At 35.4% G+C, this 16,400-nt stretch overlaps 1 protein-coding gene across 2 annotated transcripts in view; it reads left to right on the top strand.

Annotated features, from left to right (window-relative positions):
• The window catches only part of APP-BP1 (Nedd8-activating enzyme E1 regulatory subunit APP-BP1), a 316,563-nt gene that overhangs the window by 122,579 nt on the left and 177,584 nt on the right, over nt 1-16,400 (top strand). For both annotated transcript variants that reach the window (XM_090398384.1, XM_090398383.1), the window contains one exon: nt 4,340-4,402. In XM_090398384.1, coding sequence (XP_090254510.1) covers nt 4,340-4,402 — 63 coding nt within the window. The remainder of the gene's footprint in view (nt 1-4,339; nt 4,403-16,400) is intronic.

The following is a 16,400-nucleotide window of genomic DNA, read 5'->3' as shown; positions in this document are numbered from 1 at the left end:
ACTTAACTCCTAGGAGCTGTATTTTGTTCAACATTATGAGAGAAGGTCACTACCCAGACCGGTTTCAACCTTTTTTTTGAAGTCTCATCAGTGAGTAGGTAGACCTAGTTAATACCAAGTTTGTAGTGAACAGAACTTACATCCCTTCTATGAGAATTGCCAAGAGGTGTCCTGTTAAATTATTAATTATAATGAAGAGCCAAAGGCTTCAATTTGGTGAATGGCAATTCTTGGCAATTCTCATAGAAGGGATGTAAGTTCTGTTCGCTACAAACTTGGTATTAACTAGGTCTACCTACTCACTGATGAGACCTCAAAAAAAAAAGGTCGAAACCGGTCTGGGTAGTGACCTTCTCTCATAATGTTGAACAAAATACAGCTCCTAGGAGTTAAGTTCACATTATGGGTAAATATCAAGAATAGTGATCAGAGCTTGATCCACCCTTTATATGAGTTGCCTCAGCTTGCACTACCTTCAAGGGTCAGGTGCTGCACTATCCAGGTATTTGCTTATGCTTGGAATCACCGAACTTTATATAGTTTCTATATTTGGCATGAACCTCTTTGAGCTTCTTATTCGGCTAAGAAACAATATGGGATATAATATCTCATAAGTATGTTTTTTAGTGATGTTTTTTCATAATTAAATTACATTTTCAGTTATTTAATCTGCACTACAGGATGATGGTAGAGACCCTGCCTACTAGTCTTAAAAAATTTACATTAAAAAGTTTTTAATAACCATTTCCATAATTGCTGGCCTGGTTGGCTGAGTGGCTAGCATATCCACTCTTCCACCACTCTCAGGCTGTGGGTTTGAATTCTTCCCTGAGCATGGATGTTTGTGATTGTCTTTATATGATAAATGAATTTCATCATCCCACTGTGAGACTACTCCACTTATTTAGGCCTGAAGTGCCTACATAAAGTTTCATGTTTGGTCTCTGGAGCAAGGTGTTTGGATTATGTAAAAAAATAAATTTTAAAAAATGCCAAAAAACTATATAAAATTAATAAAAATAGGGAAAAAATCCATTACTCATCCAGGGTAGTAATATACTATTGGTTCTCAGCCTTTCGTGAATGGGAGTCACATAAAAAAAATCAAAAACTACAGAGCTCAGAGTACTTCTTTATCATCTCAAGATTCCTTGCTTCTTTATAATAATAAAGCATATGCTCTGAACTCTGACTTTTGATTGATTTTGTGTTATAGTATTAAAATAATAATAATATTATTGTTCTAGACCACCATAGAGTCATGAGACTCATCATGCGAGGGTCTATCATATTACTCTGTAAACTCATTCACTGCCCTGCAATTTCACTACTCTTTTCAGGCATTGTGTTCCATCCTCTTACCCACTGCATCTTTTTGCAACTTCTAGGGATGACCTCTTGGCCTTATTCCTTTTCCACATTCTACTATATGAATAATTTCACCTCTGTCAGTCGGGTAAATACCTCTCAACAGCTGGTATCTCAATCACATCACCTCTTTTCCACCAGATTCTGCAGATTACATGCTCTCAGTCTGTCCTCATAACCAATATTTTGCAGTCCTGATATCATTTTTGTTATCTGCCTTTCATTCTCTCTACAGTTACATCATCTCATCCAAATCCCAGTGAATGGGTCTAAGTAGTATTCAGATGCATCCTAATCAAGGCTTTATACAATGGTTCAGCCACTACTATCCCTGCTGGTCCACATCCTCTGTCTTGATTTCACAGTCTTTGCAACATATCCTCTGATCTTCAAATTTCTATCTATCATTCAGTTTCAAATTTCTACCTACTGTCATCATCCCAATATTTCTCACTTTCTCCACTTCTTCCACCATAGCTACATCACCAAAGGAGTATACAATCTCCTATCTGTGGATCTCAAATTTCAAACCCTACATAATTGTATTAAACTAACATCCCCATTAATAGCTTGCCTTTCTAGCTTTTTCAAATCCTCCTGAAGAGCCATAATATCAGCACTATTAGTTATAAAACCTCACATTCTTCACATCATCTGCAGAGAATTAAATATCTCCTTATATTTCTGCATAAAGGTTTAACAGTAATGGTCCCAGTAGTGAATCCTGCAGAATCTCATTTGTAACCTTTTTTTCCCAATTCCACTCTCTCTATATACATAGTTCTCTGATAACTGTCAGAAAGCAATTTCCAATCCCATCTGTTAGCCAAATATGTAAAACCATATGTTGCAACTTAAATATCAAGCTACCTTGTGACACCTAAATGGCTTTGCAAATACAGAAAAATGACTGTGTATGCCTTTCTCTCATTCACTAGTCTTATTTTGTTATAAAATACCACCAGATTACTTCAACAGGAGTACCACTTAACAAATCCATGCTGGTTTTCATAAATTATATATTACCCTCATTTGCTCAATTCTGTATACAAGTTCAGTGCAGTTTTACCTTTTCAGTACAGCTGTTAAACATCAAACCTACTTTTCCTTTTCCTCTTTTATTCTGTCTCCCGCTGTTGTCTAGAACAGCCTTCCTCATAAAGTGTTTCCCAACAACTACAACCTCCACCTCTTAAAGAAAAATATCACTAAGTTTTTTCATTCTTAATTCATATCTCTGTTTGCATGCGATAATGAAGCATTATCTTCTTCTATATCTCATGTGACTATAAGCTTAGAGATAAAAAAATAGAAACACTATTTTAATTTAAATAAACTGCACAACTAATTTCGCCTTCTTAGAAGAATTCTTTGGATGTATAACATGAGGGAACTACCAACAAACATTGTGAAAGAAAATCTATACATTAAAGTGTTAACGTATTAACATTTGAAGCTGTTCTGTGCATCTCTTCATTGTTGGATATGCACATGTGTTCAAGTCTTGTGAATGCCAAAGTTGGATAGCAACACAATAACAGTCTGAGAGATTATAGCTGAAGTTATTGTTGAGAGATGGAGGACGATTTCTTTAGATTCTACATTTCTTCTTTCCAGTTCTTCATAGCATTGAAAGATATTTTCCAAATTGTCCCACTTGATGGGATGAATGCTAGTTTTCGTTGTTAGCATCAACAGAATTCAGGACATGGTTCAACAGAGCGCTTGCTCTAGTTCTGCCATGTGTAACGTCTCTTTTATGTTCCTCTAGACTTAATTCGATAGATTTTTCAGTCTGGCCAAAATAAGGCATGTTGCACCAAATACGGTAAAACTGGGATATTTCAGGTTGTTATGTTTTTGCTTGGGTGTACTGAGCAAGGAATGGAGTTTAAGTAGAAGGGTGAAAGAAGATATATATATATATTATATATATATATTTTAAATAAAAATAACTTATATGACTATATAGCTGAATGATAAAATAGAAAATAACTAATTTATTTCCAAAGGCACTACTAGTTTTGTCTTTCTAGAAGACTTTATCAGGTGTTAATACATAGAAGAAGAAAAAAGAGAAACTTAAAATCATTACTTGGGTACATCAGCAAAGTTCTAAATTATTAACAGATTGCTCATATTAGAATGGATTTGAGGACTAACAGCATTTCGACCATCAAACTATATATATATATATATATAGTTTGGCTTATATTATATTAGAACTGTGGATTGGAAGTTGAGAAAGATATGGTGACATTGGATTTGAAGACTTGTAGATTTTAACCTTTAGGAAATGCATAAGAGGGATGACTATTCCAAAAGGCAGCTGCAGAAGGAATAAATTAAGAGGAATAAAAGGTTGTTCTCTGAGTTTGGAGTCAGACTATGAAGGAAGTAGCTGTCAGACATTTTTAACAGATTTAGAAGAAAGTGAGGGAGAAATTTGGTGCCAGTTTCGATAAACAGTAACCATGGAAATATTTGTAGAAAATACAACAGCAGAAACTGAATCTTTGGGAAAGAGGATGGACTAAATTGAGAGGAAATGGGTTTTTAATCTAAATGCTGTCGCTGTACAGAGTTAAGTGTTTTTTAGAGCACTTAGAGCTACAATCTTAAATATGAGAACAGCTTGAATGTGCTTGCAATAAAGTTAATAGATGTTTTAGAGGTAAATGAAATACATATCTAAGATGTAGCAGATTATGGATTTTTTGAAATATTTTTTTTACAATCTTTTAAAAACATGTCTAGTATTGTATGTTCATATTTTAAATTCCTATGAAAAATCTTATTAAAATGTTAAACTTTTTCAAAATATTTTGTGATATGTCATTTAGACTATGATTTGTTTTAAATATATCAATACATTACATACACAATTTAAAATTTCCAGTGCTGGTACATGTTAATTTATTTTTTAATCCCTGTACTTTGTGTATAATTCTTCATGTATATCTTTTTTAAGGATCATAGCCATACACCTTTTGTAATCATTCTTTTGAAATATTTGGAACAGTGGAAAAGTGAGGTATGTGTAACATTTATTGTAATAATTTCCTCTCGAATACTGATGATTTGTAGTAAAATATATTTTATATCATGGGAATCTTATTTTTGTTTCTTAAAGCACAGTTATTTTTTGATGAATTACCATTTGAACAGTTTCTTTTATATATTTTATGTTATGATAACATGAAAATAAACAGAAAATCAGTTGCTTTATAGTTTACTACTTGATTACTTCTAAGCACTGTGGCATAGAAAACCAGTGGAAGGAGGACTTCTGTAGCAGAGTTTAAAAAATGATAATTCTTAAACGTGTGGACAGACTTATGTGTTCGTCGAACATGTTGTTTATTATTTTAACGGTATAATAGAACACAGAAACTAAGTAAATAATTGATTTATTAACTTGATGCTGATATTTCGCTGGTATTATAACCAGCATCTTCAGAGCACAAAAACACTGTTTGTCACAATATCATTTTCAGTTTTCAGAAAACCCACACATACAGGCAGATACTTACACAAACAATCACACCATCATCCTTCTCAACAATATGGCATATTAAAAACGCTAACCCATAGAGCGAGAGCAATCTGTTCAAATGACAAGGCTCTTACTGCTGAACTGACTCACTTACGCCACACCTTCTTGGCCAACGGCTACAATCCACAAAAAATAAACAAAATACTAAACACTCCTAAGAAACCCCTCCCACCATCCACCACAGAGAACTACAACAAAACAGTCACCATCCCTTACATTAAAGGCACATCCGAAAAGATCTCAAGAATTCTCATTAAACATAAACTACGCACTACATTCAGACCATGTAGCAAATTAGCCACCCTCATCCGCTCACCCAAGGACAGCATTCCTCCTTTATCACATCCAGGAGTCTACCAAGTACCCTGCTCATGCAATCAAGCCTACTACGGTCAAACAGGAAGAACTGTGAATATCCGCATCAGCGAACATAAACGATACGTCCGGAAATATCATTATGGGAAGTCGGGCCTAGCAGACCATGCTCTGGATACCCCTGCACACAGGATCAACTGGAAAAACACAAAAGTACTACACAGAAACCCATATAAATCAGAGAGATTGTTCTTAGAGGCGACAGAAGCCCTAAAACACACTCCAAATCTCAACAAATATGGCTGTATTAACTTGCCGAAGATCTGGGAGACAGTCATATTAAGGAAAAACTAGCACTTTTCTAGGACTCTAGCAATATATGATAGCGTTTTTTTTTTTTTTTTTTTTTTTTTTTTTTTTTTTTTTTTCAGATAGAGGGCGCCAAAATCAGGACTCTAGTCTTTGTGTTGCTGCTACAATTTTGTTAATGTACACCATGTTGTTTTAGTCTCGCGTATTGTGACAAACAGTGTTTTTGTGCTCTGAAGATGCTGGTTATAATACCAGCGAAATATCAGCATCAAGTTAATAAATCAATTATTTACTTAGTTTCTGTGTTCTATTATACCGTTAAAATAATAAACAACATGTTCGACGAACACATAAGTCTGTCCACACGTTTAAGGATTCTTCACGGAGACGATATCGTACGCAAGACACGACGATATGGTAAGTGGAAGTTGAAATTGGCGCGGCAACTAAACAGGTTAGCCTTCTTAAAGAGGTGCCGAGACACCAAATTAATACCGAACTGTTTTAAAATCAAAAACAAGTTCCACTCGGCCAAAGCCCAACGCATCTATAAACGAGCGAGTGTAGCGCTTTTACGCGAACAAATTAACACCACTCGCCGGGAATTAGCACAAGCAAATACAACCATCAGCGCATTACGAGAATCACTGCATAATTTTCTAAATACTGAACTTTGGCAGATCTTAGAGAACATCACCGACGCAACGGCAAAAAAAGAATTCGACAGAGTTAAAAACCGGCACCAAAAGAAGTTCGAAAATCTACAACAACGGAACACCATACAACGACCGCAATTACAACAAGACCTCGTCGTTGTGAATCTATCGTCACTCACCTTAAGCAAAGAAGCCACAACTGCTTTAAGTCGAGGGCACAACTTTGCCATAACTCCCAAGCAAGTTCCAAAAGCCGAAATAATGGCGTCCATCGAACGAGGAATTTACGACCTGCCTCCAACAATAGCTAACAACATACGTTTAGATGTGGCCAACATCCTAATCAAGTCCAAGCCTCCAAAAAGTAATATCCCACATAAGGAATTCATTGCTATAAAAGAGCTACACAACAACAGCCAGATTACCATAACAAAAGCAGACAAAGGAAATGCAACCGTGGTGATGGACACAACTGAATATGAAAACAAAATGCACACACTATTACAAGATCAGTCAACATACAAAATTATAGATCGCAATCCCACCAACACACAAAAGAATAAGGCACGAAAATTATTTAAAAAAGTCACTTCCTGGCCCAAAGACACAGTTAACAAACTCAAACCCTTCCATGTTAGAACACCGAGGATCTATGGATCACCAAAAATTCACAAACCAGGCACACCCCTACGCCCAATTGTGGACAGTATAAATAGTCCCACATACAAACTGGCTAGACATTTAGCAAAGCTACTAGCCTCTCTCACTAACAATTCTCCCTCCTTTATCAAAAATTCAGCACACCTAAAAAGCATCTTACAACACCTCACCCTAAAAAGCTCAGACTTAATAGTAAGCTTTGACATCACTTCACTATTCACAAATGTACCACTAATAGAAACCCTCAATCTACTGAAGTCACACTTCCCCCCTGATATATTTGAACTATTCAAATTCACAATACATGCAGGATATTTCACATGGAAAGGGAAAATATACAAACAAATTGATGGGACAGCCATGGGCTCCCCCCTTTCTCCCCCCCTAGCCAACTTTTACATAGAACACCTGGAAAAACAAGCAATCAATACAGCCACTCTCAAACCAACACTTTGGCTACGCTATGTTGATGATGTGCTTGCCATTTGGCCACATGGCCCTGAGACATTGAAAACATTCTTAGCACATTTAAATAGCCAACACCCAAAAATCCACTTTACTATGGAACCGGAAGCCAACAACTGTCTGCCCTTCCTGGATACACTCATCACACGTCTCCCAGATGGTTCCTTATCATTTTCAGTTTTCAGAAAACCCACACATACAGGCAGATACTTACACAAACAATCACACCATCATCCTTCTCAACAATATGGCATATTAAAAACGCTAACCCATAGAGCGAGAGCAATCTGTTCAAATGACAAGGCTCTTACTGCTGAACTGACTCACTTACGCCACACCTTCTTGGCCAACGGCTACAATCCACAAAAAATAAACAAAATACTAAACACTCCTAAGAAACCCCTCCCACCATCCACCACAGAGAACTACAACAAAACAGTCACCATCCCTTACATTAAAGGCACATCCGAAAAGATCTCAAGAATTCTCATTAAACATAAACTACGCACTACATTCAGACCATGTAGCAAATTAGCCACCCTCATCCGCTCACCCAAGGACAGCATTCCTCCTTTATCACATCCAGGAGTCTACCAAGTACCCTGCTCATGCAATCAAGCCTACTACGGTCAAACAGGAAGAACTGTGAATATCCGCATCAGCGAACATAAACGATACGTCCGGAAATATCATTATGGGAAGTCGGGCCTAGCAGACCATGCTCTGGATACCCCTGCACACAGGATCAACTGGAAAAACACAAAAGTACTACACAGAAACCCATATAAATCAGAGAGATTGTTCTTAGAGGCGACAGAAGCCCTAAAACACACTCCAAATCTCAACAAATATGGCTGTATTAACTTGCCGAAGATCTGGGAGACAGTCATATTAAGGAAAAACTAGCACTTTTCTAGGGCTCTAGCAATATATGATAGCGTTTTTTTTTTTTTTTTTTTTTTCCAGATAGAGGGCGCCAAAATCAGGACTCTAGTCTTTGTGTTGCTGCTACAATTTTGTTAATGTACACCATGTTGTTTTAGTCTCGCGTATTGTGACAAACAGTGTTTTTGTGCTCTGAAGATGCTGGTTATAATACCAGCGAAATATCAGCATCAAGTTAATAAATCAATTATTTACTTAGTTTCTGTGTTCTATTATACCGTTAAAATAATAAACAAAATGATAATTCTTGTTTGGAAGGAACTGGGTTTGAATTCTGTCACTGATTTGAGTGACACAGATAGTTCTTGGATATAGTTTACTGATGCATTGTGATTTTAACTGTCATTGTGATAATTCTAAATAAGTTTTCAAAAGATGCTAATTTAGTGGAATAAAAAAAAGGCAGCATTTTAATCATTTGTATGAAAAAAAAGTATATATAATAGTTTTATTACCTGGTGTTTCATGGTGATAAACATCTGTATGCGATAGGAGAGAAAGTAAAGCCTTAATTACATGTATCTCGATAGTGTAGTGAGTTATGAGCAATGTTTCTTAAATGGTATTCTGCAGAACTCTAGGGCTCTGTGAAAACTTGTGGGTCCTCAGAGCCTATAGACACTTATAATTTGTGTTAAATATAGTTTCTTAATAAACCTTTGGTGAATGAGGATAATATTAATTTTTATTAGACTGACTTATTTATAGAAAAGTTATGTTACTTTATTTCTTTGTTCATTGTATATTTTGAGCTGTTGGTTTTTTGATTTTTATGAATTTAGGTTAATTTTATGATTGAGCTGTTTTGTCACACATGACTTGTACAGGAACGAGGCTTGAGTTCACATCCTATCTATGAATAAATAATTTAAACAGGCTTTTTTTGTGGTTTAGTTGAATAAATCTCATACTTACATCCTTATTTGTTCAATATCCAGGTTGATTACAATGGATTTTCCTTCTGAACAAAATCAGAGCTCTGTTGGTTGATTGCTAGATAAGTATCATCATCATATCCCCCTCATCTATCCAATCTAGGATGGATCAAGTTCCTTCCCCCCTGCCCCACTGAGGGGACTTTCAGCTAATTAATGCCTCTGGGTTGCCACTCCTTGCTGCATTCACCAAGGGTAGTATTTCTGATTGAACACACGGACTGTAATTCTTGTGTTCATGGGGCTGGTTTGCCTGTTCTGGGGGACAAAAAAATCTGAGTTTCTGGGAGAAAAAACTCCCTACCTCTGTATGAGACTGACTAACTCACCTTTAGTCGAAAGAAACCGATAAAGATCCCTCATGTCACCAATGTCATTGAACCAAAGGGCTTTGACTGAGCTACAGAGGCTCTTAAATAAGTATGTAAGATAGTAAAGAAAAATAGATGAATTAAATGTATATTGTTATTTAGATATGTTAAATATACTAGCAACTAATTAGCAAACCCAGCATCAGCAGAATTCAAGTTCCACAGAAAAGAGTGGAACTGGAAGAACAATTAGAGAACACCAATTATGTAACCCAACAATCTGTTAGGTGGCATAATTGGTGTTTCTCAGATGATAACTAAAACAGGTGAGATATTGCTAAATCATAATTATAGAATATGTACAAATTCACATGGAGGGAAGAGAAGAAATATAAAAAGCTTCATTGATTGTGTTATTGTTGATATTTTCAAACTGGTTCAGAACACAAGTATATGGATTTGAAATAGGAAATGAACCATTTAGTTTTGAATAGGATAAAAATGAACTTCATATTGAAAAGAACAATACATGAAAAAGTTTAAAAAAAGCAAAGTTGATCATCTTTCAGAGATGAAATCTACACTCAGGTATAGAAATCTTATTAATGAAAAAATGAAAATGATAACAAGAATCATAAAATCACAAACTTTGGAGACTCTTACTTAAACATTGATTGATTTAGCCACAGAGCCAGGTAGTGAAGTTAAAGAGGCAATTACATAAAAGAAGGAAGTGTAAAATCTCTCATGATATGTAACTTATCATGTTCGTTTTTACATATTTTTCTAAGGAGATTGCACTTAAAGAATTGTCAAATTTTGTCTGCAATAACCTTATATTTGTAATAAATTAACCATGAGCCTTTGTTAAAATAATGTGCCGCATGATGTCATCATGTAACACTTAACTCATGTCTAATTAGTAAGTCTAATTCTAAGAATAGTGAAGAATTATAAGAATTGCCATATATGGCAATTTAAACAGATGCTTGAAGCATGACATCATCAGGGTCGGATGTCAATACATGACCATATATGGAAGTTTCAAGAGAGACATGCACATGCACACAGTGGAACTCTGGGCCTATATAAGGTGAGACGTCGAGAAGGACTTTGTCCTGGGTTTTCACCTTCTCTTACTTGGGCCTGCCACCACGTGAGGTCCATTGTCGGTAATCGAAAGAGAAGCATTGTACGTCTTGGGTTTCAGAATCTTCTGCCTTGGTCTGCCGCCATGTGAGATCTATTGTTGGTAATTGAAAGAGGAGCGTCACAAGGGTCCTAAAGGGCATAGAATAATCAACGACTTGGACAAAGAAGAATTTTGGCAGGAAATCAAGAATGAGTGAGCAGAAGGAAAGAAGGACAAAAAGGAGCACTTTCGTGTGAAGTAAAAGATTCATGTAAAGGCAGTGCTGAACGAGAATTCTAAGTACTTATGTGTGTGATAATTCCGAACAAGAATGTATGTCATGATATTGGATTAAGCTTACTCGTGGTATGCTTTATTGTCAGTTTGTGTATATTTGACTAGTAGGATATTATAGACTTTAAAGGAAGAAACATAGAACTACGTCTGAATTAGGAAGAGTTGAATTTGACAAAGTGGAATTGCATATATATATTTTAATGTGGGTCAGATTGTAAATATTCCTTTTTGATTTAATTAAATGGTATGTGAACAACAGATTGGATTGATTATGTCAATTCACTATCCTGAAAATTTTGAATAACCTGCATAAGAAAAAGTTTAAGTGATCAATAATTAAGCTACAACTAATTAAAGGTAAAGATTAATATAAGCAGGGGGGAATGTTAACAATATCTGCTTTTTTAAATAACAAAACCTGTGGTGCGATCATAATTAAAAGAAACACGTATTAACCACAGTGAAAATTATTTAATTGTGAATATTTCATCCTAAGTATCTTAGGACATCATCAGTACAGTAGTTTAAAACAATAATAGGAATAACATATAGTTAGGGTGCATGATTATAATAGAATCTCATTAAATGTGCGTAGCGTGTTAAAAAAAAAATTAATTAAAAAAATTTTTTTTTTAACATGTTACGCATGTTTAATGAGATTCTATTGTAATCATGCGCCCTAACTGTATGTTATTCCTATTATTGTTTTAAACTACTGTACTGATGATGTCCTAAGATACTTAGGATGAAATATTTATAATTAAATAATTTTCACTGTGGTTAATACGTGTGTTTCTTTTAATTAATATCTGCTTTGTTTTAGTTAAAAATTTGTTAGACTATGGAACTTGAGACATAATATCCAGTAGAAATAAATAATTGGCGGCAGTTGATTATTTAAGACTTCTCATGAAGTTTTAACCAAAAAACAATAAGAAAGACAAAGCAGGGTTGGGAAATACATAATAGAGATACAGAACGATTATAACAAAAGTATATCAAAAGTTCCTAGCAAGTAAGTCATCTTGTGCATTGATGTGAACATAGTCATCATTCCATCATAATCATCTCCCTAACATGTACATTCATATCATTAACAGAATTTCATAACTTAGTAATTCTCATGTATAGATTCTCACCATTCCTCTCATCTGGTTTTTCTATGTATTAGATCCCATAACAATCAATAATTTCTCCAGACTCCTTATACCAGGGGTCGGCAACCTGTGGGCCACATGTGGCTTAAACATGCATTTTTGGTAGCCCATAAAAGGTTGACCATATTTACTTGGTATGTGGCCTGTATGCTGAATTACTTAAATAATACGTTTTATAATATGAATAATAAATTAAAAATAATTTTATACCTATACTTCGTGATATCACTGTGTAACTTGGCATGAGTCATCATGAGTGGGAATAACAAAGGTGACTTCATCCAACGACAACTGAGATTTTGGCGCACTTTTGCAGTCGTGTTCCCAGGTCTGTCTTTTAATATAATTCAATAACATCAACTATTATTTACAGAGGATATACATTTGTTAAAAATAATTTTAAAAATGGGCTCAAGAAAACGTAAAATTGCAGATGAAGGAAGAAGGTTTAAGGATGAATCTAACAGCAAGTACTTCTTTATTGAAAATGGAGGTAAGCCCCTTTGCCTTATTTGTCATAAAAGTGTTGCTGTTATGAAAGAATATAATATCAGACATCGTTTCATCTGTACACAAATGCTAGGAGTATCAGAAACAAAGGGATCGAGTTTGTTGCCTTAGTCAATATGTTGCGACCATAATTTGTTGTAATAATACAAACAATATTTCATGTGGCAGTGAGTTTGAAGCCATCTGGTGTGAGGTGAAATCTAACAAGACTCATTACATAGTGGGTGTTGTTACGGACCTGGTGGATCGGTTGCTAGTGGTGAAGAAATGCATCACCAAATAGAAAAGATGAGCACGAAAAGAGTAATCATAATGGGAGACTTTAATTATCCAAATATTGATTGGGTAGCAGTAGAATCTCATGAGAAGAATGAAAATGCATTTATTGAGCTGTTGCTGGACAACTTCCTCAAGCAGCATGTGACAGAAGGAACTCAAGGTCAAAGAGCGTTAGATTTGATTATAGTGTCAGAGGGCTTTTTCAGTTAAAGACGTAACTATTCTGCCTCCAGTTGGTGACAGTGATCATGTGGTACTCACTTGTGAAGTGACTAAGATTATGAATGTTCCATTCAGAAAAGGTTACATGCTGAACTAAAAAGCAGGAAATTATGACCAAGTGACTAGTACACTGAGTTCAGTGGAATGGGATTGGTTGCTGGATGGAAAGAATATCGACAGTGCATGAGAAGCATTTAAACAATACTTAAATGATGCGATATCAGAATGTGGTCCAGAGATTTTGAAGAATAAATAGAGTAGGAGTCAAATGGATGTGTAATCTTATTAAGCAAGAGATTTGTAAGAAAAGGATGATGTGGAAGGAATGCCGTTTGCATGAGGATGACGTCCATTATGAATGACATAAGCTGCAGGCTAGAATAGTCACGACTGTTGTACAGAAAGCAAAGTCTGAGTATAAAAAAAAAAAAAAAAGGTTCTGCATGCTAAAGACAACCCACAAGAATTCTATCGATATGCTGCAAGTAAAAGAAAGAATGAATATGAAAGAATAACTCTTCTAAATCCAGATGCAGAAGAGGTTGTTCAGTTAATGAATGCCCATTTTGTTAAAAGCTATCAACCTGGTGAATGCAACATTGAGCTCACTGTTATCTCTTCACTAGATGAAGAAATGCAGGTGTGTGAGGCAGAGGTATTAGAGCTGTTGCACAAATTGAATAGGAATTCAGCAATAGGGACTGATGGAATATCAGCATATGTTCTAAAAGAGTGTTCAGCTGAACTGACTATTCCTTTGACCAGGATGTTTAATATGAGTCTCAGAACGGGGAAGATTCCTCAGGAATATAAGGAATGTATGATAATTCCATTGCACAAGGGTAGTGCAAAGACTGATGTATCCAACTATCGACCAATTAGTATCTCTGGAGTGGTGGTGAAGATTTTGGAAAAATTGGTTAAGGCCCACATTCAGAAATGGGTTGACAGTGAATCTCTACTTTGCAATGAACAACATGGGTTTACTAAGGGAAAGTCATGTTTTAGCAATGCTCACATTCTATAACAATGTTACCATTGAACTAGACAAGGGGAATGGATACACCATGATACTTTTGGATTTTGCTAAGGCTTTTGACAGAATACAGCATGGTAGACTGTTGCATAAATTGGAGAAAATGGGTTTGGATTATACAATATTAGCATGGATAAGAGGATGGCTGACTGACAGATATCAGAAAGTGGTATATGGGGGATATGAGTCTGGTCTGCAAGTTTTAAGGTAACAAGTGGTGTACCACAAGGATCAGCGCTTGGTCCACTGTTATTCAATCTGTACATTAATGATATTGGGAAGGATTTGACAAGTGACATACAGCTGTTTGCTGATGATGCAAAGATAAGTAGGGTAATCAGGAATGCTGCTGATATGCAGTCTTTGCAGAATGATTTGAATAGGCTGGAATTGTGGGCATGGGAAAAACGGGTGTCAGTTCAATGTCAGAAAATGTAAAGTCATTCACTTCGGCATGATTAGATATTCAGTGTCGTATTATATTGGTGGGATTAGGCTAGAAGAAACTGATGAGGCTAGGGATCTTGGAGTGTTAATAGATAGGAAGTTGAAGTTCAGGGGCCATGTTGCAAAGATTGCAAATACAATTCAAAAGATAATTGCAATGCTGAAATGAACGTTCACATGTAAAGATAAGGATGTTATTTTGCTTCTTAATGTGTTAAAAATTATATCAGGATTGTGTAATACTGATTATGAAGACAGATTGAGAATTTGTTGACTGCAGACACTTGCAAACAGGAAAAAGAGGGGTGATATGATCGAGACTTACAAACTTCTAAAAGGATCATACAGGATTTCAATTGATGGAATTTTTCAATTTATGGAGGGTGGGGAAAGGACGAGAGGGCATCATTGGAAGCTGAGAATGAATGCCGCTAAGAAGGGGATGAGGGCTAGATTTTTCTCTCAGCGGGCTGTGCGTGATTGGAATGGATTGCCATTGGATGTTGTAAGTGCAAGCAGTGTGAATGAATTCAAGAATAAGTATGATAGCTGGTGGGTGGAGTATGTGGCTTCCCTCAATGAGTCTCTGACTCCCTGGAGGTATCTCTTAATAATAATAATAATTAAGAGAATCTCGTACTTTAAATATTTCCATGTTTATTAAGATTGATATAATAAAAATTGATAACTTAAGTATTTTTTCATCACTATTTTCTTTTAATTAAATGCTTGCACCCTGATTATTAAAAAATAAAAGTTGAATTTGGCCTGCGAGTCTGAAAAGGTTGCCGAACCCCTGCCTGCAGTTGAAGTGCAGGCTGTCCTTATATAAAACCACTCTATCCTTAAACTCACTCCATACATCCAGAAACATAAAATCATTCCATCTGCACAGCTTCTGTTGAATTGCTTGCCACTAGCCCTTCATTGTATTCAATACTATCATATCATGATAGCAGACGATTTTCACTCTCTTGAATTTTTGGATGCAATATTAGTTCTACTTTTCATAAAAGTCTGGCATTTTATTGGTAAATCCCTCCCATTTAACTTTGATCTCTATATGTTTTGCTGTTATACTTTATCTAGTGAACTAGTCTAATTTCTTCATTTGTGTATATGTACACATGCAAAACAAAAGAAAAAAAAAGTCTTCTGGCAGAGATCCTCTGAAGAGCTTGAAACTGTTGGAATTGTTGTTTTCTTGGAATTTTCTTATAAACAGAAGCATTCTGCTAGTGAGTAATAACCTTGTGTTAGGTTTCCATAAAACCAAACTGAGGTAAGGAGTGTATTTTCGATTTCTTTGCACAAGAAAAATAACTGCATCTTATGGAATAATTCTATAACTGCATAAACAGTGAAAAGGATAGTTCAACCATCTAACCCCAGAACACTTTTTAGTCTGTCTTTTGTAAACTGAAAGTTCAAATTCACATGCACAGTTTCTTTGATTACATGTGGGTAAAGTATTAAACAATAATATAATTTCTTGGCAAGTATAATATACTCTGTAAACAAGTGGAAAAAACTTTCTACAAATACAAATTATTATATAAATATAATAACACACACAGGATGAGGCAAAAGTCACTTGACATAAATGCCAACTTACCCTTATGCATTCATGTCTGTTATCTGTTAGAGACAGAAGTGTGTGAATGCTGATGGTAATCAGCTTTAACATTTTTAATGTTGTAAAATGTAACTGTATTTCAGATTTTCATTTTATTTCATGTTGCATTAATAAATACATCTTACTGTCAAGTGACTTTTGTCTCACCCTGTATTTATTTC

Source organism: Typopeltis vanoorti, chromosome 9 (genome assembly GCF_054136105.1).
Source record: "Typopeltis vanoorti isolate ZY-2024b chromosome 9, IOZ_Tvanoo_1.0, whole genome shotgun sequence".
Classification (NCBI taxonomy): domain Eukaryota; kingdom Metazoa; phylum Arthropoda; class Arachnida; order Uropygi; family Thelyphonidae; genus Typopeltis; species Typopeltis vanoorti.
The sequence above is the reverse complement of the archived record's forward strand: the minus strand, read 5'-3'. Positions and strand labels throughout refer to the sequence as shown.